This window comes from Phragmites australis, chromosome 2 (assembly GCF_958298935.1).
Source record: "Phragmites australis chromosome 2, lpPhrAust1.1, whole genome shotgun sequence".
Taxonomy (NCBI): domain Eukaryota; kingdom Viridiplantae; phylum Streptophyta; class Magnoliopsida; order Poales; family Poaceae; genus Phragmites; species Phragmites australis.
This window is the reverse complement of record NC_084922.1, coordinates 33,939,813-33,965,837: the sequence shown is the minus strand read 5'-3', so window position 1 is coordinate 33,965,837 and position 26,025 is coordinate 33,939,813. Positions and strand designations below refer to the sequence as shown.

The window sequence follows — 26,025 nt, the reverse complement described above, 5'->3', positions numbered from 1 at the left end:
TAGAAGGCCCAATACAAAGTATTCACGAAATCTATAAATTTTCGCGGAGTTCTGGACAACCTCATCTTCTCATGAAGTTTCGGAGTTCAAAACGGCCTCAAATGCAAATCTTGACAATACTAAAGTTGTAGGTCTCGTCGAGAGATTCGATTTGAACCTATGGAACTCCCCTTTTGGATAATTGAGCAAGGAGTTATGGGCCCCGAAATTAGTGCTACACAGATGACTCTGAGTTCAAACAGTTTATCTTGTGGTAAATTTTTGGAAATCAAGATGACGTTTTCAGAAGTTCCAATGACTACCAAAGTTGTATACCTTTTCAAGTACTACAATTTAGAATCAAGAAACATCCAATTTGGAGTGTAGACGATGGAGATATCATCCTCGGAATACAAAGTTGCGAAAAAGGAAACCGTAACTGACTCAAACTCGAATCCGATTCATGTTCGGTTTGGACTCCGCCTCAACCAGCCACCCCTAGCCGATTGGCATCGACGTTCCCAACCGACTAGAGGTCAAATCATCAATCCCTTTCACCGGTGCATGTCTCATGATGTTCCCCATGCCCTCACCAATCAGGTCGGCCAGTAGAGCAGCCAAACCATCGCAATCATTGTCGACATACCCGATGTCCAGATTCTGGACGCGTTTTGTGCGCGCACTGGATTTGCATTCGCGTTCCCCGTCAATCCGAAAGCCGTATAGATGCACCAATCACATCACGACATGTACCATCGACTCTTGTACGTGATCCTAGGAGCCCATCCCCGTTTGTGCAGTGACACGACCAAGAAGCCATTACCAACCACAACACGTCGCAACCATCATCCATCTCATCTCTGCTGATCGTTCTTCCGCTCAGTGGATTATCTACCCAAAAATATGCCATAGCATTGTGTTCCCGGGATATATGAACATATTTGTTCAAACAGTTTCATAAATTTCATAGCCAATCTCTGGGAACACGAGCGTCTTCGTTCCTGCTTCTGTTCACGGTCACCACCAAACCTAGAAGCAGTTATCGCTGTTTTGCTGCTACCTCAGATGATCCCTTCTAAAACCAACCATGCCACTGATTTAGTATTTCCATGTTCTATGCTATGCTTCCCTCGTTTCACTGAAACACCACTAAAGCCGACATCGATGTCAGTGGCCACGTGCCCGATCGTTGTCTCCGACGAAACCCGAACCACCGCCGCTACATAGAGTCACCAGTAATATCCTTAACCTAGAAGCGCAACGTTCAACCTTTTTGATCCTTCATAAGTGATCGATACTAGATATCAGCGTATCCCTTCTTTAATCCAAGATGGTACTTGCATAGCATACCAAGTTAGCACCACATCAGTCTCCTTAGCCTACTCCGCGAAGTCTAGTCTGCCCTACACTTCTTGAATCTTGCGCAATGATGTTGTCAAGCCTGACACAGTAATTGTGCTATAAACTCTTTTTCCATAGGAAGATAACTTCAGTAAACTAGTCTTTCTTTTTAGTCTAATCCATCTCTCGAAAGTTGTTCTCTTTTCATCTTAACTCCGATTTAGACGATTCTTGTGTCTAAACATTTCTAAAATCATCCATATACATCCATAGTATTTTTAAAGTGTTTTAATGATGTGACTTCAAGACCAAGATTTCGACAACACTGAGCAGCATTGGGTAAAAGGCAAGTTTCCTTGATCATCTTGAACCTATATTTTTAAATATTTTGTTTTACAAAATTGCATGCAGTGTCAATATGATAGATAGTCACCTATGTTAGGGTTTCTCTAGATTTTCCCTTATCATCCTTTGGAATCTAGATAGTTTATGGTTAGGTGTCTTTTATGGGTAGATTGTTTAGCCATGCTTTTGGGATGTTGAGAAGTGTCATAATCTTGACTAATGAACATATGCAACAGCGGTTGTTAATATGTTAATGGTCTAACAACATGGAGCCTTAGGCCTTGAGCAAAGTGGTTTTGATGATTATCATGGTTATGATGTTGATTTAGTATTTGCTCAAGTAACCTAAGTAAGGACCGGTTCATGAAGTGACAACCCAAGATGTAACGTACCAACCACGAGGCTGATATGGGTAAGGCATGATATACTGATTAGAGTATATCAAGTGTGTGTTGTGTCAGCGCAAAAGGGGGCTTCTGGGTAGGAGTTAAACTCGCGTAAAGCCTAGCGGTGAAACCTATTGGGTAGACACATACTGGGTTAGTCTTTGGTTGGTGGTCAATGTCATGCAGTGATTCTTGGCGGCACACCGCTGGCGTGTGTTAAGTGTTTGCGCAACACGGCAACTTGGAATTCACTGACTCGTGGGGAAAGCTGGATAACCTCTACAGAGTGTAAAACTGTTATAACAGCCGTGCTCACGGTTATGAGAGACTTGGATCCTCACATGATTAGTGGGTTGTGGTTATGAGTTTGGTTGTGGTTATAGTTCTGGTACAGGGAGTACTAGATGGTTGTGGTTATAGTTCTGGTACAGGGAGTATTAGATGGTTGTGGTTTTGGTTACAGTACAGGGAGTACTAGACGATTATGGTATGCAAAGTGAGGAGCCTTGTATGTTGGGTGTTGGACTATATGGGTTACATTCACTTAATAATTGTTTAATGCTTTTTGAGTCCAAATATGTTTTTATTACTCGCATTTATGCAAATATACCATGTGTTGGCCTATTCATGACATAAGTCTGCATATCATTATTTTTTTCACACTTGTTGAGCGCGTCATGTGCTCACACTTGCTATTTTCCCTACACCATGCGACATGTATGCTGCTACTCAGTGAGTGAAGATGTTGAAGACTATCAAGACGAGGTTGTGACGTTCTAGGCGTGTGTCTCCCGGTCCGTTTCTTGTGGTGTTGTTAGGCAACAATGCTTCTGTTCTGCTGCAGATATCTTCATAGAAGACAATATATGTCAATTGTTGTAAGAGTTTAACGTTTATTCTATATAAGTATTGTTTTTGTTACTTCACCTATGACATCCTTATGTGTGTTGAACATCCTGGGTACACAGATACCGCATTTGGTTTTGTCCGTTAAAACCGGGTGTGACACAAGCTGAGCCCTAGGGAGTCGACAAAAGGAAGGGACCAGAGTCTCAACGCTTTGCATAATATTTCATGCCTCCTCCATTGAGCATCTGAACCCCTACATCACTAGTGATGCGTTGAGGTCGGGGTTGTAGCTCTTGAGGAGATCAAGCATCGTCTTATTGCTTATGGAGGCTGTTTGGTTCATGTGGTCGAGGGCCTGATCTTTCAGCTCTTGAAGTGTTGTAACCACAACATCTCACTCAGCAGCCATTTTGTCCCGTCCAGCAGCAATGGTGTTCTGTTCAGCAGCCATGTTCTCCCATTCGGTAGTCAAGGCCTTTTGTTTGGTTCTTGCAGTTTTTAGATCGCCTCTGAGCTTTTGATATTTGGAGTTATCATCTATGTTTTTTATCGCATCATTAAGGAGAGCTTAGTTTTTTCTTAAGAAGGATTTGAGGACTACAATATCAAATAGAAATTAGTTAGTTGCCTGGTGATCGAATCATATACTTGTGATCAGAGGGTAGACTCATATTCAATTCTTTCTTGGTTGGCACACCTAATTCCTTCCGACAATCGTTGTGGTCAATTTATGTATATAGAGCCTTGGTAGTGGCAATCTTGACACCTATAGCCTTGAAGTGATCTTCTTTCCCTGTCCAAAGATCATCAGTTGGAGTCGATGCCAAGATATTGGCTTTGTTGTCTTGTAGGTTTGCTTCAGGTGCGTCTATGTGTTCCTCCACTAGAGGAGGCGGAATAACATCACTGAGGAGGTTGAAATAGGTTGGCTAGTTGGATCGCTCGCTCCCTGCTCTTTTGGTTTTGCCTGGGAGGACGGTCTACAATTAGCAGGGTGAGGAAGGGAAGGAAAAGTTGTAGGCCAAGATAAGTATTCAAGTCATACCTTTGGGCAACCGAAATGCACGAATTGATGTTTGACTTCTATCTTTTGATGGTAACTTTCTTCTTCATCATACTAGCAGCTGGTATCAATTGTGTTGAAGGGGCCATCTAGGGGTTAAATAAAGCCAAAGCCATCATTGCCTGCAAGAAACCAACCCACAATGATTCATCATCATTCTGGACTCACCGAGCAAATGCTCAGAAGAATGACCAATGTGAGGGGGGAACTCGGTAAAGGCGGTAAAGGTTACCTTTCTTACCGAGTCATTAGAGATGTCGATTACTCGAGGAGGCGATCAAGGAGTGGCTCTGGCTATCTCCTATAGAAAATCCACCCATACAGACCAAGCGTTAGTGTGCAATTGCTCGATAGCTAGAGTAGTACCTAAATAATCACCTAACAACTTGATGTCAGTACCAGTTGGTTTCTTCTCCGCATGTGCTTGAGGGGCACCTGATCATATAGCAGAGACAATTTCTTGGATCAAAGAGACCCTTCGTCCCCTCGATCGACTGGTGTTTTCCCCTTGTCGTCGACGCCAGAAGAGGAAGTGTCATCAAGATCAAGTAACTCAGTCGAGAGGATGTGCTCTTTATGAAAGAATGGGACTAGAATCAAAAAGCCAAATTAGGAGGAGTAAGCAATAATCAGTGCTAGTTTCTTAGTTAGTGAAATTCCCACCTGAGGTTGAGGGTTCGCGAGGGAGTATAGAGGATTCTTGTGCTTCTTCAGAGAAGAGCTTGCTCAATCGAGTAGTTATGTCCTTCAGAGACAAGGCTACGAAAGGAAAGAAAAACTCACTCGAAAGGGCTCAACTACGACAACAAAAGTAGCAAAATACTAACTAAATCTTACATCCAGCCACATCCTTGGAGTTACATTTATCACCAGTGTACTCCTAGGCAAAGCGATCTCGTGCTTTCTAGGAGCTCAGCCTTCGACTGATGGAGTCTTTGACCACATGTCACCTAGTTAAACCACTCTTCCTTAGCTTGCCAATCTTATTGACATAGTAGGTAGTATGGTCAGACTCGTGGTGCTTCTTCGACTAGGATGGACTTGATTGGTGGAGGAGGCCCTTATACACTAAGGGAAAATGAAGTGGGTCGGGGTTAGAAACATAAAACCAATATTTTTCCAATCTTTCTGCCAGGAGGAGATCAGCGCAACTGGGATATAGGAATTCTTTCAATTGGAAGCCACAACCTTTGACAAACTTGTTCTCATTTTTCCTCTTCAGATGATAAAAATACTGGAACATATTCAAACTCAGCTCGACACCACGGAAAGATTCGCATAGGTGGACAAAAACACTCAACATAGTGATCAAGTTCGGATTCAGATGGTGGAGCTCAATTTGGTAGAAATCAAGTACGGAAAGGAGGAACCTAAAAGGGGGAACATTGAATCTGCAACAGAAAAATGATTCAAAAATCACAATCTCGTGGTCAAACTAACAAGAAGGGAATTCCTCACCCGACTCTAGCCTCCAATTTGCTAGCGCGTGAGGAGGAACTATTCCTTCAGATTCAAGCTTCCTTAGCCTTGATTCTTTCATCGATGAAATCATCCAGGCTTCAGTCAGGAGCCTAATCTCGTCCAGCTACTCGGGTGAGATGTCGACAGTCTTTGCGTTAGACTACTTCTCTGTCGATGTATGAGCAGTGGTCTTCGCAAGGGAATCGGGATCCATGGATCTAAGAATTCTTTGTGGTGACGCGAGCTTGGATGGAGAAAGATGGTGGCTTGTGCAAGAAGGCTGACGGCGAGAGCGAGGAAAGATTGCTACAATACATGATTGCACGGGTAAATAGTCCAAGCTAAATGTCTCTTTGGTAACCACTCTAGTCTCTATGGTGCCTCGATCGGTGAGAAAGACAAGATGATGGCATTTTACGAATCTTTGCATGCCCATATGCACGCATTAAATGCTCCTATACCCAATGGTTCAAATTATAGAATTCTCTTTTAACTCTACCCAGAGTCAGGTGTTGATAAGTCAAGTCTTAAGCCTTTTTGAGTCTCGAGTGTGGACAACAGTAGAGCATTCAATCCAATTGTGTTCCCACTCAATACTTGAAACAAGACATGTCCTACTCGATTCTTTTGACTGCGAGCTTGATCCACCTTACTCGACCAAGCCCAGACTTGGCGGTATTCGAGTGGGAACTTATGGAAACCCTCCATATTGATCATAGTTAGAGGTACTGTCGAATATATAACAATAGAGTATGTATGCATAAGAAGTACACTATATTCGGATATGGTACACTATACCCATATTTAGCTACTCTAGATATTATGGAACTGAACATGCGGATCCTGATACACCCGGGCATCTAGAAGGCACATACTAGGAAGGCCTCGAATGGTTACCCAACTTGAGTACAACTAGTATCCAGATCAGATTCATCTACTTTGTCTTCAATGACAAGTTGAATGACTCCCTATTGACTACGGCTAGAACCAAGGCAACATATCGGTCCCATATAAGGTGGGGAATCAAATCCCCGGAGAGGAGAAGAGAACCTAATCCAGCACATCTTGAGGCAAGCGACACCAAGACCTAAGCAACTAAGAGACTCGGGACTCCAACCCTGATTAGTCTAGATCCAATTTACTTGATTGTAATAGGTTTAGTCACATTCCTTGCACTTGAGATACCAATATACAACAGCATCAACACAGGACGTAGAGTATTATTCTAACCTGGGGCTCGAACCTATCTACATCGTGTGTCTTGTTTCGTGCTTGACCCCTGATATCAAAGGTAACCCTTGTTCAATTTACAGACATATTGTCAGGAACAAATCTTCAGCATGTCTCATCACGCCTATGGGATCACCACCCCTGCCGAACGTAGCTCCTCTCGAGTGCCAAGCTCTCCTCCCTACCGTGGATATAAGTCACAAGTTTGATCAGTTCAGGAGGGGGGCACAGAGAAAGGAGAGAGGTGAAGCCCTTACTACTACACATGGAGTCGGTCACCAATCCCAGCTTTGGCCAGGGCGGGGGGTGCGACCGCCTAGGGCCCAAGCCGGGGAGGGGTCCAGCCCAAAGATACTTTGCCTTAGGAGTCAGGACCAGAACGCAAAACTCACCGCACGTCCACATACGCGCGGCTTGCCTGCGCTCTGCTCGACGCTCGGTCTGCATCCTGATGGCTCAAGAATCTTATGCACTGTCTGTGAAAACTAATAATCCGCAGCGTTTGACTCCACTGCAGATTATGAGTAATTTTCTGCTCTTATGTATTCGATGCTCCTAAACCAACACTTTTAGGTAGGATGTCGTTTCAATCAAAAGGTGATTAAACTTGACGATTGTCAATCAGCTCTCAATCGAAACAGCTGCAGTTTTAAAGTCAGAAGCTAAAACTAGGCAATTATGCATGTGCTGTTCTCCAATAGTCTGAAGTGCTTTCTCTGAACAAGTCGAAGGACTAGTGGGCCTCTTCATGTAATGTTTTCACTTCACATTTTTCTTCTTGATAGGAAAACCTTGAGCACCAGCCAAAGTGTCTGCTGATGTTGAGTGAAATGTTTTTTTCTCTAAATTAAAAGTGTTGCAAGTAACTTTGTCAAACAGTTTGATGTTAGCACATGAAATTCTTCAATTTGTTACAGCTGTAGATTGCTATCCAAATATCTCTGTTACCTATCGAATCCTCTTAATGTACCCGTGACTGCAACCTCAGCTGAAAGAAGTTTCTCAAAATTAAAATTACTGAAAAAACTATTTGAGATCAACTATGACACATGAAAGATTGAATGGCTTTGCTATGTGTTGCATTGAGAAGAATGTCTTGAACAACATTGATCTTGATATTGTCCTTAATGATTTTGCATCAAGAAATGCCCGAATGAGTTGTTTTTTATGAGAGACATTGGATGTTTGTCGTCTCCTCTTTTGTGAAGCATTGTCAATGGAGTTGTTGAAGTTTGATTCTTATTTGAGGTAATCATACTAGTTTCATTTTGCTGTTCTTTTAGTTTTTCTATTGTAGTATCAACATTATTTATCAAGAATTAAGAACATGTTGGAAGTTAACTCTTACTAGTTACTACTTGGTTTATTATGTTAACAATATTCATTTGAGTCATCTTAGATAAGAATGGTTTATAAACTAAACATGTGAAAAGAATATTTAGTATTAAGGGCCTACAGTGCTGAGTTTGCCCTAGATCCTCGAAATTGTAAAGCCGGCCCTGTCAGTCACCATCGTGTTTCCGCCCATGGAGATAGGCGCACACAGATGGGCTAACCCCGAGCCTCTGTTGTTGAGGGCCGACGGGCTGCCCTGCGGCTGGCCTTCAGCCCTTGCCGGTGAGTGTCGTTGCCATGTCACGACCATCGAGTTTGAGCCACCGCGTCGGCGTTGAGTAGTGATGTGTTGGTTTGTGCCCCCTCTGTCATGTGCGTTGTCGTTGCGCTTATGTCTGGTCATGTGCCGTTGATTTGCTGTTGAGACGCTTTGGCTAGCTGTCGTGCTGATGTTATTGAGGTGCTCCGGCTGTTTTGTGTGTTCTGTTCCCGGCTGTATGTGTGTGCGTTTTTTAAGTGCCCTCGACTATCGCGCTTGCCTGCCTGTTGGTTAATGCGTGCACCCTGGCCAGAGATTGATCGCCACCCTGCTCGTGATGCCGCTCCGGTGTGCCGACGAGAAGCCTCATCGCCGCTGTTGAGTGCAGTGCTGTTGGTGAAAGCACCGCCAACCGATCTGTATGAGCCGCCGCCTTTCAGGTATGTGCACTGCCGGATGTTTGTTTGTTCTCCGTCGTGGGTGCATGGACTGGTGCTGCGTTGACGTTGAGCTGTTATGTTCGTGCCTCTAGCCGTCGAGCTTTTTGTCACCTCTGGTGTGTGCTTTGGCCCCTGTTTCGTGTGTGTTGAGTAGGCCGCGTGTTGTAGCTCTGCCGGCTGTCGACTGTCGACATGCTGTGATCTGTCCAACGGTGCAGCGTGTTGACTGCCGTTATGTGCATGTGTGTGTGCTGGCGCCTTTCTATCGTGGCTCTGTTACTTGGCCGGTGTCTATTCGTGTGTCGCCTCGCCGCTATCGAGTGTGCCTGGCTTTTGGTGTTGTTCCATCATCGTCAGCTGGTGTGTGTGTGTGTGTGCCGCTGTTGTGATGGCCAGGTGCTTTGTTTTTGTGTCAGTGATCTTCGTGGGCGAGCTTCGGCTGGTATGCGCGTGTGTGCCGCCATTGAGACCGCCAGGTGGTTTGATTCGGGCACAACGGCCATGGTCGTGAACGCGCTTACAATGTGCAGTGTCTAGCTCAGCCTGGATGTCTGGCTCTCCTGACGCACAGGTCAACCTGGAGGGTGCAAATGCCGAGGTCAAGTGGCTCAGGGGGCTGCTGCACGCAAGAAGAGAGGAGGTGGAAGAAGGGCACTTTTGTCATTTCACATCTCAGTTAACAGCAGATTGGACAGCAATGGCAAATAAGGGATGAAAACCTCAACCAATGACAAATAAAAAAATCTATTTTTTTCAATGACAAATAGAAAACGATCTTATTTTTTTATGGCAAACAAGAAATTCTTTCTAACTCATTTGCTAGGGTAAGGACGTAAGAGCATCTCCAACCAAGCCCTCTTCTCACCCCCTATCCTATATTTGAGGAAAAAACGATGAAAATTGATCTCCAACCGACCCCCTATCCGACCCCCTTTATTTGAGGAGCCCTCAAATCTCCTCCCTCACCCCCTACATTTAGGAGCTCCTCATCCAACCCCTCATTTGGGAGAGAGAGAGGAAGAGAGGGGAGAGAGAGGAGAGAGAGTTACCGGATATTAATAAAATAAAGGTGATTCGAATATAAGAGGTCAAATATGAGGGGTCGGTTGGAACACGTTGAGAAATAAGGGATGAAATCTGGATGAGAAGCCCCTAAATAAGAGGAATAGAGGGTCAAATATGAGGGCTTGGTTGGAGATGCTCTAAGGTCGATTGCCAGTGAAGAACCTTTGATTCTATCTAGACTTTCACCCTATAGTATAGCCTTTTCGACTTTGCATAACTACATGTGCTATATATCGCCATGATCAGATTTTCTGCCACGCTCTGATTAAGATACGTATCCATCCATCACTGAGAATACTGTTGCGTTCAATTAGCTACACTCGAACTTTGTTAGTGTGAAACATATTTGCGAAGGCAGCTCGACGAGCAAAAACTCCAGCATCAACTCTGATTTTCACCATTGCAGAGCGCATGCTACATGCAGTTTACTCTAGAGAAAAATGGGGATACGCATGCATAAATAATAATTAATAATCGTGAAATACATGCATCACATGATGGGCCTGTTGCACCTGAATATATTAACTCATCCTCTGCGTTATTGCGAAGAACACGCTGGATGGTATAGGTCGCCACAAATCTTTGTAAGGATGGCACCTTGTCTAATCCCGGACTTGAGTGGCCGTGCCCTTTTGCTCTGTCAAATCGGCAACATCGATCTCGTTGACAACCAACTCTCAAACATGGATGTGATCAGAGTAGTCATGTGATGTACAGTGATAGAGGCAGCTCGAAAAAACCAATGATACTACGAGTTACAGGAGGCAGCAACACCGACCCTACGTGAAAAAGAGAACTTCTGATCCACTTTTCGCCAACATTAGGTGTACCCAGGAAGGCTAGGCCTGTCTGATTATTGCCGTTCGCTACAGTGCCGGTAATGTACCATCAGCTGCATCCATCTAATCAGCAATATGCGCTCAATCTGTCTGCTGATTAACACCGAGAGAATTGCCCAAGCATAGGAGAATTCCATACTGCAGTTTAGCATTAACTGGATTATTATACATTAGCTCATTAAAACGTTGTAGCTCATATATATATATATATATATATATATATATATATATATAGGAAAACTAGTATGTACTCCTGGGTGTATGTACTCCCACCTCTCATATACCACTTTTACACATGTGTTATACTTCTTTATCACTTTAAATATACTTCATTAGTAATTATAAGATACTACAATACAAATCCGACGAAAATTTTTATGAAATTCCATGATTTTTATCTTAATTTGCGTATATACTTCTTTTATGTATAAAAAAGAGTATATAGCAAAAATGAAAGGCTAACATTGAATTTTTTTTCATACAACTCATATTGGAGTATCTTAGAATTAGTATTAGAGTATACTAAAAATGATAAAAGAGTATAAAGTGTTTGTTTAGGTGGTATATTGCATGTGGGAGTACATACTCCTAGGAGTATAGAATAGGTGTCCTATATATATATATATATATATATATATATATATATATATATATATATATATATATATATATATATATACACACACACACACACACGGCAGAGACTATTCTGCGCCTATGCGCAGTTGCTATTTGCACTGCGTACATCCTCCAGTTACAATCTGAAACACTGTGAGTTACAACTTGTTAGGTAGACCAATTACAACTTCACGTCCAGAAATGTATAATTGCAACACGAGAAGCTAACACTGTGAGTTACAACTTGTTATTCGCACTGCGTAAATCCCCTAGTTACAACTCGAAACACTGTGAGTTATAACTTGTTATTCGCAGTGCTCATATCCCCTAGTTACAACTCGAAACACTGTAAGTTACAACTTGTTCGGTAGACCAGTTACAACTTCACGTCCAAAAATACATAATTATAACATGAGAAGCTAATATGTGAGTTACAACTTGTTATTCGCAGTGCGCACATCCCCAGTTACAACCCGAAACACTATAAGTTATAACTTGTGAGATGTGCACAAACATGAATTACAGTGAGCATACTGCAATATATATTATCATTTCCTGCCTATAAATGTACGGCAGGGCCGGCGCTAGCAGCATGATTTTGGAATATACACACACGCCAACTGGCGCGTATATATATATCTGATCCTATTGCATGATCAAGTAGCACTGCAACTGCAGTGTCCAACTGCTCCATCCAAGTGTTCCATGTTGGTACTACAGCCACCCTCCCAAACTAATACTAAAAAGGCCTTTTACGAAGGTAAGCAGGTGGCTATTGGCAGAATTCCATGAACTGCAAGTTGCTGCGGCCGTAACGTGCATCCATGCGTGCCTCTTGCATGCCCTGTGGGTAGTACATGTACAAAATATACTGCCATCTCATCTCTACGTAGCAAGTTGCATGCCCTGTGGGTGGTACATGTACAAAATATACTGCCATCTGTACGGCAGGGCTTGCTTTCTTTTCCTCTCTGAAAGATTGTGTGAGGCGGGCAGCATGTGTATATAAAATACAGCGCGACACGTACAAACACACACATATATATATATATATATATACATATATATATATATATACATATATATATATATATATTTTGTAGGTATATTTACTATAGTTCATATCTGCGTATATCCTATAAATTATAACTCAAAGTGTTTCGGGTTGTAACTCACAGTGTTTCGGGTTGTAATTCACAGTTTTTCGGGTTGTAACTAGGGGATGTGCGCAGTGCGAATAACAAGTTGTAACTCACAGTGTTAACTTCTCATGTTACAATTATGTATTTATAGACGTGAAGTTGTAACTGGTCTACCTAACAAATCATAATTCATAGTGTTTCGAGTTGTAACTAGGGGCTGTACATAGTGCAAATAACAAGTTGTAACTCACAGTATTAGTTTCTCGTGTTATAATTATGCATTTTTGGATGTGAAGTTGTAACTGATCTATCTGATAAGTTAGTACTCACGATATTTCGAGTTGTAACCGGTGAATGTAAGTGGTGCAAATAGCATATGTTCGTAGACACATAATAGCCTTATATATATAAGAGAGAGAGAAGGGTTCGATTAGAATACTATCATTTGGGATTTGGTGCAACTCGCTTCCGATCGAGGCCGATACGCCTTTGGGGGGACAGCGAGGCGCTCTTCATATGACAGCACGAGTAGGATCTTTCCTGGAAGACTCGTACACGCTTAGATGGAGACTGAGAGGATCTGGTTTGATTATGTCGCGTACTTATCTGTAGTTGATTGATTAGTCTGTCATCTAATGGCAGAAAGGCGTGCATACAATAATAGTCTTGCATTGGTGCTCTGACAATAATTGAAAAGCGTGCTTCTCGGGCTTAATAGATGCTACGTCATTGTGCTATTGATGATACGTGTATAATTCTACTCTCTCTATATACACACACACTAATTGCATTAGTTCCATGGCTATAGTTCGTTCTCCAAAAGAAAGCAAGGGTATTAATTTCTAGATCGCAATCTGTCAAACTCGAATACAATAGCACTACTGTATATATATGTGACATTGTGGTTTTCTTTTTGTGTGTGTGGCAATAGGAAGTCTGAAGATGTTATTGTTAGCTGTTAAGATATGTGTCCATACGTGTGTTTCTACCGCGCGCTCGCAGAATTGTACAGGCTGGGGGGGGGGGGGGTGTGCTTGGCGTTTGTTTTTAGCGTTAAGAAAGTGCATACTGCTCACACGTAAATCCTACAAAATTTGTATTGTATCATGATTTTTTTGCTCTAATTTTGTTTTTTCAAGGGAACGCTAGTTCTGGTTAAGAAAACTCCATACGTAGGAGCAATTAACCAGCATTACTAAGCACATATGTAACCAAATAAAATATATATATATATATATATATATATATAGTGATATCCTGATATATGCATGTGTGGAGGCATTGCATAGAGAATCCACAAGAAAGTAATTCAGACCATACAGGAATAAGTTTATTTTACTCTCCAAAGAATCAGCGTAGTCAAGATAATCCCTCAAGTATAAAACCGTTCAATTTACGCTCCCAAAGTTTCAATAACGAATCATTTTACCCCTCAGTAATTAGGTAATTTTATATTTAGGTGTCTAAACTTTTCTATTTTCAAAAAAACCTTTATTTTTTACATTTACCCCTTATAGTTTTGTTTATTTACATATAAGTCCCTAAAATTTTACAAATATGCCCCTAGACATTTTTTATTTTTACTAAATAGCCCCTGCCTTTTTACAAAAGACCCCTATAACTTCAAACATTTATAACTTTTTCATGCGAGCTCGGTTTTAGGCGATTCTTATGCTCACACGATCGTAGCAATGAGTACTTTCTGTTAGTAGGTTTTTTATAGCACTTTGCTACTATTTGGTGTACTATTCTTAGTTATTTATGTTTTCTCTTTTGTTGGTTGGTCCTGTGAGTAGATGATTACGTTCAAAAGCAGTACGAAAATCTTGAGGAGTAGGAGTTTGAGATAATTGAGTAGCATCCAGGCAAGTGCCCTTGATCATATTGACCCCATTGTAGGAAAGTGTGTCTTTTATTTCTACCGCATGCTTGTCAATATGAATATCATGTTTAGGGTTATGGGTATGACTTGGCCAATTAACTAGATATCATCCTTACTCTGTAGGCATCGGTTGACTGTTGAGTGGCACAAGAGGGGGCCTCGCAGGACCAATTGACAAAAGAGAAAACATAAATAAGTAATAACGGTATATCAAACAATAGCAAAGTGCTATAAAAAGCTTTCTAACAGAAAGTACTCGTTGCTACGATCGCATGAGCACAAGAATCACATAAAACGGAGCTCGTATGAAAAAGTTATAAAGGTTTGAAGTTACGATGGTTTTCTGTAAAAAGGCAGGGGCTATTTAGTAAAAATAGAAAATGTCTAGGAGCTTATATGTAAAATTTTAGGGACTTATATGTAAATAAATAAAACTATAAGGGAGTAAATATAAAACAAGGGCTTTTTGTCAAAATATAAAAGTTTAGGGACCTAAATGCAAAATTATCTAATTAAAAATGAGAAAACCGTTGTTGAAACCGGTTGAGGGGGTAAAGTGATCCGATATTGAAACTTTGGGGGAGTAAATTGAACAACGGTTTTATACTTTATGGAGTTATCCGAACTACGCCAATTCTTTGAGGGAGTAAAATGAACTTCTTCCTTAAATTAAATGTACTAGTTAAGTAGATAAGCAGGCACAGTAATATAGAAGTTGATCATATGAGAAAATCTATTATATTATTATTTGAGAAGAAAAAGTAGTCAGCATGTTCGCTCCTATGGTCACAAAATTATCATGTTAATCGAAAAAAGAAAAGGAACTAGATAATTTATTGTTATGAATATCTAATGGTCTAAATTAAACCAAAGAGTCCATAATTAGTAAATGCTAAATTTAGAAACCAAAGAGTTGACATCAAATACGATTAATAAATACCTAAATTCGAAATTAAAAATTATAGAAAATTAATAGTCTGATTTCCATATGGTTTGAGAAGCAAAATATCTAATAAATAGTCCAAATAAAATAAAATTAATAATACTTAAAATTGAGGTTAGAATAGAAAAATAAGGATCCATATCAAATATAGTCATATAAAAATCAAATATCTAAATAAAGAGTCTATATAAAATACAATTAATAAGTAGCTAAAAGTCATAATAAAAATAAAATAAGATTCAAGATTCATATTAAGATAATAGATTAAGAAGTATCGTGTAGCTTAAGGCCGTCACATCAAGCAGACAACAAGCAAAGCACAGTACACAGGTAAGACAAACCTATTCTAATTTTGTTTAGGCTACCTACATCTGACATACGATTTTGACAATTGATCAAAACGTATACGAATCGAATCAATACATGTATACGATTTGGGTACAAGTTTAGAACATAAATAATTTTATTTTTTACTAACATAATTTTTATTTCTTCTTGTAACTTTATATGTTTTATAACTAAATAGGACTAACGTCATAAAAAATTAAAGATACTAATTTTTAAATAAAGATTATTTTGATAAAATATTGCAGCGAGACTAATCACAAATCATCATGCTAGTTATACCTTATACCTTATCGTTGAGTATATCTGGGACAGCTGATCGATCCAGCTTACCAATCTCCCTTTTACTGCGCCATGTATGTAAGGAAGCATGTATGTACCTACAAACTCTAAAATATACATATTACTTACAACATATGCAAAGCAATCAAAATATGAGCCTCCGGGGTCCCCCTTTAAGGGGCATTTGGGTCGGCGATGCCGCTTTCGGGGGCATTTCGGTTGAAGCCTGTAAGTATAGCAATGTGATAATTCTACGTAGGTTAAATATACAAACATCAATTAGGATCAGTACGAAAGCCTTTGGAGCATATGCATCTCTCGCGCGCCTAAGCATGCATATGCCTCTAGCTAGCTGCACACTGCGGATATGATCTCAACAAACGCATTACGATGTCTATAATCGTACGTGCACACAGGTAGATGGATCAAGTAGAACTCTTGAGCCTCAGCCCCTTCGGTGCAGAGAGATGATATGATTACACAAACACTCAAGAAACTAATAATAGAACGGCTGAGACAAGCTGCATTAGAAGTAGTACAAAAGACAGCTGTGCGAGATAACGCAGATAAAGTTGTTATTCTATTTCCATCTTGTGCTTCTGGATCAAAATATTCTGGCATGCATGCAAGTGCTCATGCACATATGAACATTCATGTACGAAATTTGTGATCCATAAATTAATAACAATCATGTACGAACTGTGTCAGTGTATGCTTGCAGTTGCAGGCAAGAGTCAACACATCTATGCTTCACAGTCAATCAAAACAACTGCTAGATACCACCAGATCCCATACCCATGCACACAACATGTCTTGATAAAAAAGAATGTGAAATCTATTCCTCTCTTCTGGTAGGCATTACAGAAGATGGCAAAACCTTTGGTTCAGCTAGTGGCACCAATTGAGAAACTTATTGCACCACAACAGAAAAAACCCCCATCAAGACTAGCTATCACATCACGTTTGAAGGAGAGGGGAAAGGATGAGGAACATTTTAGGATCATAGCTTGAGCTCGAGGTCCACGTCTTGCGGATCATCGGAGTTCATACTTGTCGAATCTGCCGACCGGCTTCGATCATGATGTCCCTTCAAGCGAGCGGATTCCTGACAAAACTTTACAACCACTCGCATAATCAGAAAACTGTATAGATCCTAACGGTAAGATAGCATATGCCTGGGTGAATAATGATTAGAATAGCCATTCAATTCTACCTCACTTTCTTATGGTCTACCGTCTACATACCTCTGGTTCAAAGAGTGGCAATGTGATGCCAGGATGAGAGTAATGTGGGGCGCCATAGATAGCACTGCTGCTCGGTGATCTGGTTGACACGCAATTAAATTCAATTTTTGCAATGTTAGTTGGGGCTTGATCACAAATGATTGGGAGTTAGGTGTCTCTGAAATATAAGAGTGCACTACCTGATGATGGGAGTTTGGAATTCACTGTATCGTACGTCTCCTCTCTCTCTATATGCCATCTGCACGATAAAGTCAGGAATACTGTAAGAACGCTATCTTGGAGTTATAATAATTCCTATATTACTTGTGTTACTATGAAACAGCGCACAAGAAGATGATATACTTCTTTTATAGTTCGATATTGTGCAATTATTTTATAGTCAAAACAGTAGTGAAGATTTACATATAAGAGAAGAACCACACAAACAAAGAAAACATGATGGAGGTTAAAGGCGAATAAGAAAAATGTGGCAAATAACGAATCAGAAAGAACGAAAAGATCTCGAGGTAGCTAGCTAACTGGAAGCATATGCAACTCAACTCAAACTGATAAAAGCATGGTTCTTTAGATTTTCTTCTGAACAAACGAGAAAGACCAATTAAATCACTGCTGGTTGCAGAGAATTAGGCTTTAAACCCCTTCTTCTGTGTTCACAATAAAGGACTAATTGCTACATCTTCACATGCATGCATCACCTGCTAAGTATACACAAAACCACCGAATCATCCAAAGGAAGTTTCATTGGGAGGGATTCTCTCTCATGTTGAAGCTAGATATATCTGAACCTTTTTTGAGGGATATATATAGAGAGAGAGGGGGGAGGGGGAACTAGTCTGTACTTTCAAGTACATACTTTATATTATGATATATCATATAAATGAATTGAATATACTCTTTTATCACTATGAATATATTTATATACTCATATGTTTCATATCCATCCTATTTATTACATAAGATACTCTCTATATTATATATTATAAGATATGTACTGAAAATACATACTATCGGAAGTATCATATATATATATATATATATATATATATAGTAGACCAATTTCTTCCTAATATATAGAACTAGTAATCGCTCCAAGGAAAAAGTGGCCATGTACCGCAAAATTTGGATGGATTGGGAATGGCGACGAGACGGTGGTAGCATGGAGGCCGGACGATGGAGACGACGACAGGGAGGACGTCGACGCCCGTGCATCCTCCTGCTTGATCGATCCATTCCAAAAGCACAAGAAATTAGGCGCGCCTAATCATATATAATGGCATGCACTAGACAGAAAGGATTTGCGGTTTGTAAAGACGACACCCATCAGTACTTACCAAGCTAAGGCTGCCCGTTCTGTGGATCAAGCTGGGGGGCTGGCCGAGAGGATGGAAGTACTCGGCCATTTCACTCTGTAACCTAATCTTCTCCAGCTGCGCCACGCCGAGCCCCCGCTGCGGCTGCTTGGGCTTGTCGGCGCCGCCGCTGCCGCCGCCGCCTCTCTTGCCCTTTCTGGAGCCAGACGATCTCCCACTACTGCTCCACCCCATGTTGTCCCCAAAGTTGCTCCCACTCATATCCAAGAACGAAGACCTAGCTAGAAGGAAGACTTGAAAGAAGAAGATGAACAAAGTGGAGAAGAAGTGGGACGGATAGAGTTGATTGGATTATGCACATCACCCTTTTAAAATGGAAGGGAGAGATCTCCTTGAAGGACCAATATATCCCATCTCTTATTAAAAGGGAGACTTGTCCTCGCCAAGCTTTTCTTGTCTCAAGTTTTAAATTGCATCTAGTGGCATGGCCATCTTTAGATTATAGTTAATATCATGTGCCACAAAACCCTATCGCTTGAAAGAAAAATCTACACAAAACTAAAGAATATGAGGCAGCTCATTTTAAATTGGTAGGTGGTGAACTGGTGATCTCCTAGGATATTTTCCATCAAAACGCCCCTTGGGGCATCATCTTTAGCGAAGTAGTATTAGTTTGCGTGTAGATACTCTCATTTACTCAGTATATATACAGCTGTATCATACATAGAGCAAGGAAATCTAACTAACCAATGAGCTTATCGATAAGTTTTGATCTTGATTACTTTGGAAGATTTGCCCGTCACAGTCAGTGATGTGCCGATTTTAGGGTACACAGGAAGAAAAAATGCAGCATCATTTGAGGTCGATTGTTTGAATAATTATGGGTTAATGACACCATCTTTTTGTTTAGAGAAATACTTTTTCCATTACGCTGACATTTCAAAGGAGAGAAATAAATTGAAGAGAGGGAGAAAGGGCAATGCATGGGGCCTTTGTTCCTCTTAGCTGGGGTGCAAACTCTGGTGGGATCAAAGAAATGAAAAGGATGGCATATATGGGGTCGCTGGGCGAATTTGACAGCGATCCATTCCTTTTGTCACATAGTGATCAGGTCACTCTGCTCACGTTAGCTATGTTGTAATTAAGCACCGAACCATCTTGTTCTGACAATACAATTAGGACAATCGTTTTACACGCCCAGCTAGAACGGCGCGACTTGAGGTTCAGTGCAGTCGGAAAGCTGGGCTGGGAAGTGGGAAATGTGCGCCACGCCATGCTGTGTGGAATCAATTCCACGCGACCTGTAGAGGCACCTGATCAGCGCGCGTAAGAATAAAAGTGTACATTTATAGAATCTAGACCACATAGATCGTGCAGTACAGCAGTTCAATTCGTTAGCGTCACATGATGCAGCCGATCATATATAATCTTCTGCACGACGATACGATAGTGTCTTAAAGATTCTTAACGTACTTGTCATTCTCACACTGGCACTCTCCCTGATCACGCTAGATGCCAGTCTGTTTGCTTGCAAATGGTGCGAGGATTGTAACTTGAGGGTCTCTGCAAGAGCTCAGCCAGTGCTCGGTTGCCCGGTCACTCACACCTCGAAGGACGGGCACCCACAGCTAGTCGTGGTGCGCCAACTCATTGGGGCTGCAGCGAACCGCGACGCGACGTGTGTTTCGCGCGGGCTAAACAAATCCCTCCGACACGGCGGAGGAGAGTAAAGAAACCGCGCGGCGCGCACCATGCGCCGGCGTATTCTATACGCCCGGACCGGGGCCGCGGATCGGCTTCGGCATGTACAACGCAGAGGCGATCCACCCGAGATACTGGCGCGATTTAGCCCGCGTCGGGAAGCGTCCCCCACGGGATCCGGTCCATCGATCAGAAGCTTCGCTGGTGGCTCCCGCGCCAGAGCCCGGAGCGGTGGGTGGATCGACCGATCGACCACCGCGGACATGCGCCCGGGGGGGCATCGCGCGCAACCGATCGATCTCGCGCGCGTTAATTAAACGATCGATGGGGTCTCTGTCTCTCCCCTTCTCCCGCCTGCCGGCTCCGGCTTGGTTGCTCTGGGCTCGCGGATATTCGCTTCACGTGCGACCGGGACCACGGCTAGATACGCCGGCACGAGCGCACAGCTAGCGAGGCTTCGGCTGCGGCGTGCGGTGCGCCCGAGCGTAGTTGGTTGGCGCGGTGGTTGTGGTCTCGTGGGTTGTGGCTGCTTGTCTACCAGTTGGTGACCATTGGCGAAGTAGCGACGCTACCTTGTAGTTTGGTGGTGTACATAAAATAGATGAATCTAAATTTTATTACTAAAGAACACATATTTACCATATAACGCTTTAAAATTACATGTGTTGCTTGATACAGATAAATTAGTGCACTATCATCGTTTTGTCACAAGCTTCGCCACTGCATCGGCGTGTGGACGTCGTTTTGGGACCAAATATTTCGTCGTCCGACGAGGAGGCCGGTGACCCGGCGTCGGTGCAGGTCGCAATATGTCATGGGTCAAACCGAAACAAGGGACAGGAGGCGAGAATAATACTGCTGCCCAAACGCTGTTAGCTCCGAGACCATGGATGTTTCCTTTCCTCTTGTTACTATTAGAAGTAATCTATCTTGTACTGCACGTTCACCGTGCAGATTGTAATGTGCTGGCGATAACCTTCCATGCGCTATTTTAGGAGAGTCCTGCTATGATTAGAAGATAGGATAAGAACAGTTGATGTAATCTCTAGAAATCAGGACTCTCCTCATGGCGCACCATGGTTCTCGCATCTCTGTAATCTCTCGCGTCAATTGATGCTTATATAACATGGAACCGTCGTGGCCAAGGGCTCAAGCGACGTTAACACCACGTGAGTTGCCCTCTGATCTTCTTTAGTTACGACGATGCACGGTGGGTTCGGTTCTTCCAAGAGATTATGTAAACTGACTTTCGCGTGCACGCGTTGAACTTGTGGCCGTCCTAGGTAAACCGTCTAGCCTAGAATCTTTGATTCTCACAAACAAACTGTCGTTGAAACTGACTTTCGCTTGCAGTCTGATTTACTCTGTATAGATATGTAAACTGACTAACTGAGGCTGGACGTTGGAACTCTTTTATTTTTGAAGTAGAAGCACGGTACGAGTACGATCCAGCGAAGGATCGGTTTCAAATCCTTTCTGTAAGTTACACTGATCTAATGTACAATATCATCTGAAGGGCTAAGCTGGCCAAACCGGGTTCAAACCGTTGAGACGACAAAGAGAAAAGGCACAAGAGTTTCAAATCCTTTAATTGTTCAAGTTACATCGCGTGGTGTGCTTCAGTTTGAGTTTCTTCCTCGTATAGAGATACAAGCGGAGGACGTTACCAAAAAGAACTAAGCTGAAAGTACAACTCTTCGGAGGCTGCTTCAGTTAACAATTTTCATGCGACGCGACGACCAATTAAGCTAGGAAGTAGCAATCGGAAAGCGAAGAACATCTATCATCTCTCCCGGAAGAAATACGAGAGAGTAAAAAATAGCGATAGGTCAAACCTAGGGCATAAAACTTTTCTGGAAACGGAGTACTGGGAGCAGAATGATTTCTTTTGGACTAAACGAGAGAACAAACAGGAGATAAAACGTCGGTTACTACTATTTTATCAACATCGAGATGAGTCCATCCTGGTTCTTGAAACTCCACATACTACTTTGCTATAGTGGGGACAAGAGTTCCGTATAGGTTTAATACAGTAATTTATTTTTGATAAGAACTTTAATATAATTGCTAGTTTGGAAAGAAGAACTCACAGTACCGGCATTGCAGGACTTATACATATACATATACATATACATATATACATATATATATATATATATATATATGATTTGATTTTATATTACTACTATTTTATCAACATCGAGATGAGTCCATCCTGGTTCTTGATCCAATCACCATGTCTTGTCAAATAAATAAATAAAATATATATATGATTTGATTTTTATCATGATTCGTACCATCAGACTGAGGCAATACATTTCTAATAAGACACAAATGCTGTTTCGACTCCAGCCTGGCAATCCAAGACCGTCAGTTCAAATAGAAACACTGTTTATTTCTTTCAGCAGGAAGGGTGCAACATGGAGCCATCCTGCAGCTTTCATACTTGCTCGTTCTTGCTCTCTGACAGCTGAAAGGCTGAAATCTTGCTCGTTCTTGCTCTTGGCTATATGCTGCTGCGAGTGTAAGGATGGTGCCAACGCGCACGTGTGAGCGTCGTGTGACTCGGCAGACTAGCGTGCACTTGAGGAGAGGAGAGATGGAGACATGGAGTGGAAAGTAAGGCATCTTCGTAAAAAAAAATGGAGGGAAAGTCGGATCTAATCTAGCTAGCTGGGATTAATTCTGGGAAGACTCCAGGTCAACCTGTGAAACTCGCTAGATTTCAGCATGAAGTCTGTCAGACTAGACTGTGGGTATAGCGGCTGCAAATTATACTAATTAGCAGCACGTCAAGATCCAAATGCTACTTGACTTACCTAAAATTATTGCCTTTTTCTTTACCTTTGTTCCTGACCAACTCCTCTTTTCTCTGTTTTGTTTCTTTCATCAACCTTTTCCATATGCCTTTAACCATAAAAAGAAACCGCCATACGCCTTATGGAAGGTACAGTTATATATTACTTAGCTCGTGGCCATGGATTAGCCAAGTAGCCTCCCAGCTCTTTGAGCCTTGAGAAATCATCACAAGCACAAGCTAGAAGCTCCAATTCCTGCGTGGCCACATCAATCACCACACACATGCATGTAAAAGGCCCCAACTAGGTTGCTGCACTAACATCAAATCACACGACCATTTCGCTACACGCTTGGCACAAGGTTGACCTTTCTTTAATCTGGAGATGGGGTTTGAGGTTAAAGAAATGATGGAACTGGAGAACGACCACTACATTGGCACAAAAGAAATTTGAAGTCGCGGCCAGGTTGTTATCGAGCTCAGGCTGACACGGAGGCACGTGGTTTGACTAACACTAAATTTGCCATAGGTTGTCATAGACTTAATGATTGGACACGGCCTGCGTTTCTATTTATTGTTGTATCAAGCTAACGATGCTTCTATTCCATGAATATGGAATAACCCGTTTCGTCGATCAGTGTATGAAACCTCGGTCTGTTGGATATCTGTTGATGCATAAGCGGACATGTCTAAAAGGCATTTGAAGCTTGAAAGTCGCTAGCCTGTTGGGTTTTCTGTATTTGTTCTACAAGGTAAGCATTTGTTTATCATTTGTTTCAGACTAAATCTGTTTATCATTTAGACATGTTAAAAAAGCAGGCCAGGCCAGGCTGTCCTTTACGCTGGGCTAGAATCAGGCCTGACCTCGCGTGGAAACTAGAAAGGCCGAACAACGAGCCTAGCTGTAATGTAGAAACAAACCACACTACAGGCCCAAGTAGTGCCTGAGACAGCAAGACAGAGCCCGTAACCCATCTGATCGATACGGCTCGGGCCGAGCCGTACATGGTCCCATGTGCGGAGAGAGAAGGGAGGTTTAGGCCATTTTCCCTCTGAATTACTGCTGAAATCGACCGAGTTGAGGCGTGCATCAGACAACTGATGGATGCAGTTGGCATCAGGAGCAGTCCCGCAGAATGATGTGCTGCACCGGAGCTATGAATTCATAATTGATGCACTGCTCGTTCCGAGAGAAGGTGGAGGAGCTGGGCACACTGGCACAGCCCGTGCAAATCGAATGGACGAAATGAAGATTTTTTTTCCCGGCTGTGCATCATTGTATTAAGAAGATTGAATTGAGAAGGTTAGATTGTTTTACATTAGTAGCTTGATGATCGAGCTGAACAACGCGGAGTACAGATGCACTCACGCTAACCTGAGAGACTAGGTCGTAATTGCGAACTAAAAAGCAACCTAAGACCGATCGACGTAGCTGACTACTCGCTACGCACAAAACCTAAATGCCGCGCCCCTGTCAAGCTCCGTAGCTCGAAACGAGCACGCCACGAAGATGTGATCAGAGGTCTCCCAGCATAGGTTTTTTTTTTTTCAGGAATGACCAGACCAGAGCAACTCTTCTACTTTAGTACAGTAGAAACTTTAAGGGCATGTTTGGAGAGCGTGTTTTGCAACTCACGCTCAGGCGAGTGGATCAGGCGTTTTGCAATTCCACCTTGTCTGCACTCCACTGACGCCGGTGAGCTAACTGTGCTTGCCTGTACATGTCCCATGTCTGCGTCTACTACAGCATCGCATTCTCAGCAGATCTGGAGTATCACATACGAGCTACTGATGGGGGACGTTCAGAATTTCAGCACGCGGCAAGGCTGATTTCCTGTAACGACTGAATAAACCAATACTCCTAGTAATCTCACCTGCTTATTACACCGTAGTTACAGACGTATATTGACTGACTCTCTTGCCATCAAAGCAGAGTACGCGCCTGCAGCAGTCTGCCCGCTGAACACCCGAAGCTAGCGTGCGTCCGGTGCCGCGCGTCACAGGGAGAGGGCGACGAGGATGGCCTGGCGGCACCGCGCGCGCGCCGTCTCGACGCGCTCCTTGACGGTCTCCTCCTTGACGGCAGCCTTGACCATCTCCACGTCCATCTCAACCAGCCGGAGCACGCGGAAGAGCTCCGTGATGACGCGCTCCTCCACGCCGCCCTCGGCCACCAGGATCTCGGCCTCCTCCCGCGCGCGCTCCGTCACCACGCCCGCCACGGTGACCAGCAGCTGCCCGGACCCGTACCGCTCGCGCGCCATGAGCCCCTCCAGCTTCTCCAGGAAGTCGGCGATGGCCCACCCCCTGGGCTTCTCCAGGGGCAGCTTCTTGGTGCGTTTCCACCCGATCTCGTAGTTGGGCGGCTCCTCCTGCGTCAGCGCCGTCCGCCGGCGGCGGTCGGGAGTGATGGCGGACGGCAATCGCCGGGCCACGGCGAACGTGGTTGTCACCGTCGCCGACGGCGGGGTCTCGTCGTCGGGGATGCTGTTAGGATTGGGGTTGGCCTCGTCCGGAGTGGCGGCGCCGTTGGGTTCTTGTACTTGTTGTTCTCGGTTCTTGGTCTCTTCTTGGTTGGGTTTCGGCGTCGATGTGGTCGGTTTGGGCGCGACTGTGCAGCGTACAGCGGTGGTGGTGGCGGGAGCAGCGAGGAGACGAGGTTTGCGGGCGGAGAGGAAGGGTTTGGGAGGGAGGAGGGGCCGGAGGAAGGAGGCCGCCATGGCGGATGAGCGGCGACGTCTGCCGGGATTACTGAAGCGGATGGCTGTGCGATTTTTACGTGACAGATAGGCTTGGAGATAAGCCCAGAAATGGCTTCTGTCGCCGCGCGGGAAGAGACATCCACCGCAAAGGTTGTAGGCACAGTAAACTCAACCTGGATGACGCTAGATATTTGTGGGATCATAATCATACCCTTTGCTTTGTGATTTTTGATAACGAGAAGATTTGTTCTTATATGCAGGTAACTAACAAGGTGGCCTTTAAAAATACTAACAAGATGGTCCATACAAATAGGACGTGAGATGGAGAGCACGGTTTTTTCGGTTTTTTATTAGATAGAGTGGAGAACAAGAGGTGGGAAGAATAACGCATAACTAACTCCTATTTTATATAGTAGAGATTGTCCCTCTACATTTGTTGGGGTCGTCATTACGGATCTCGACGCCCC

The 26,025-nt window shown here is 43.0% G+C and overlaps 2 protein-coding genes across 2 annotated transcripts; both read right to left on the bottom strand.

Moving 5' to 3' along the window:
• Positions 1 to 16,553: 16,553 nt before the first annotated feature.
• On the bottom strand, positions 16,554 to 18,948 carry LOC133910024 (protein SPEAR3-like). Its single transcript, XM_062352547.1, has 5 exons — positions 18,380 to 18,948; positions 18,160 to 18,261; positions 17,228 to 17,286; positions 17,049 to 17,127; positions 16,554 to 16,918 (listed from the first exon to the last, which is right to left on the bottom strand). The coding sequence occupies exons 1-5, from the start codon at positions 18,617 to 18,619 to the stop codon at positions 16,805 to 16,807; spliced, it is 594 nt and encodes a 197-aa protein (XP_062208531.1). The 5' UTR covers positions 18,620 to 18,948; the 3' UTR covers positions 16,554 to 16,804.
• A 5,709-nt stretch (positions 18,949 to 24,657) lies between these two features.
• Positions 24,658 to 25,702, bottom strand: LOC133908473 (protein CHLORORESPIRATORY REDUCTION 41, chloroplastic-like). Its single transcript, XM_062350510.1, has one exon. The coding sequence runs from the start codon at positions 25,574 to 25,576 to the stop codon at positions 24,854 to 24,856; it is 723 nt and encodes a 240-aa protein (XP_062206494.1). The 5' UTR covers positions 25,577 to 25,702; the 3' UTR covers positions 24,658 to 24,853.
• Between the last annotated feature and the right edge of the window lie 323 nt (positions 25,703 to 26,025).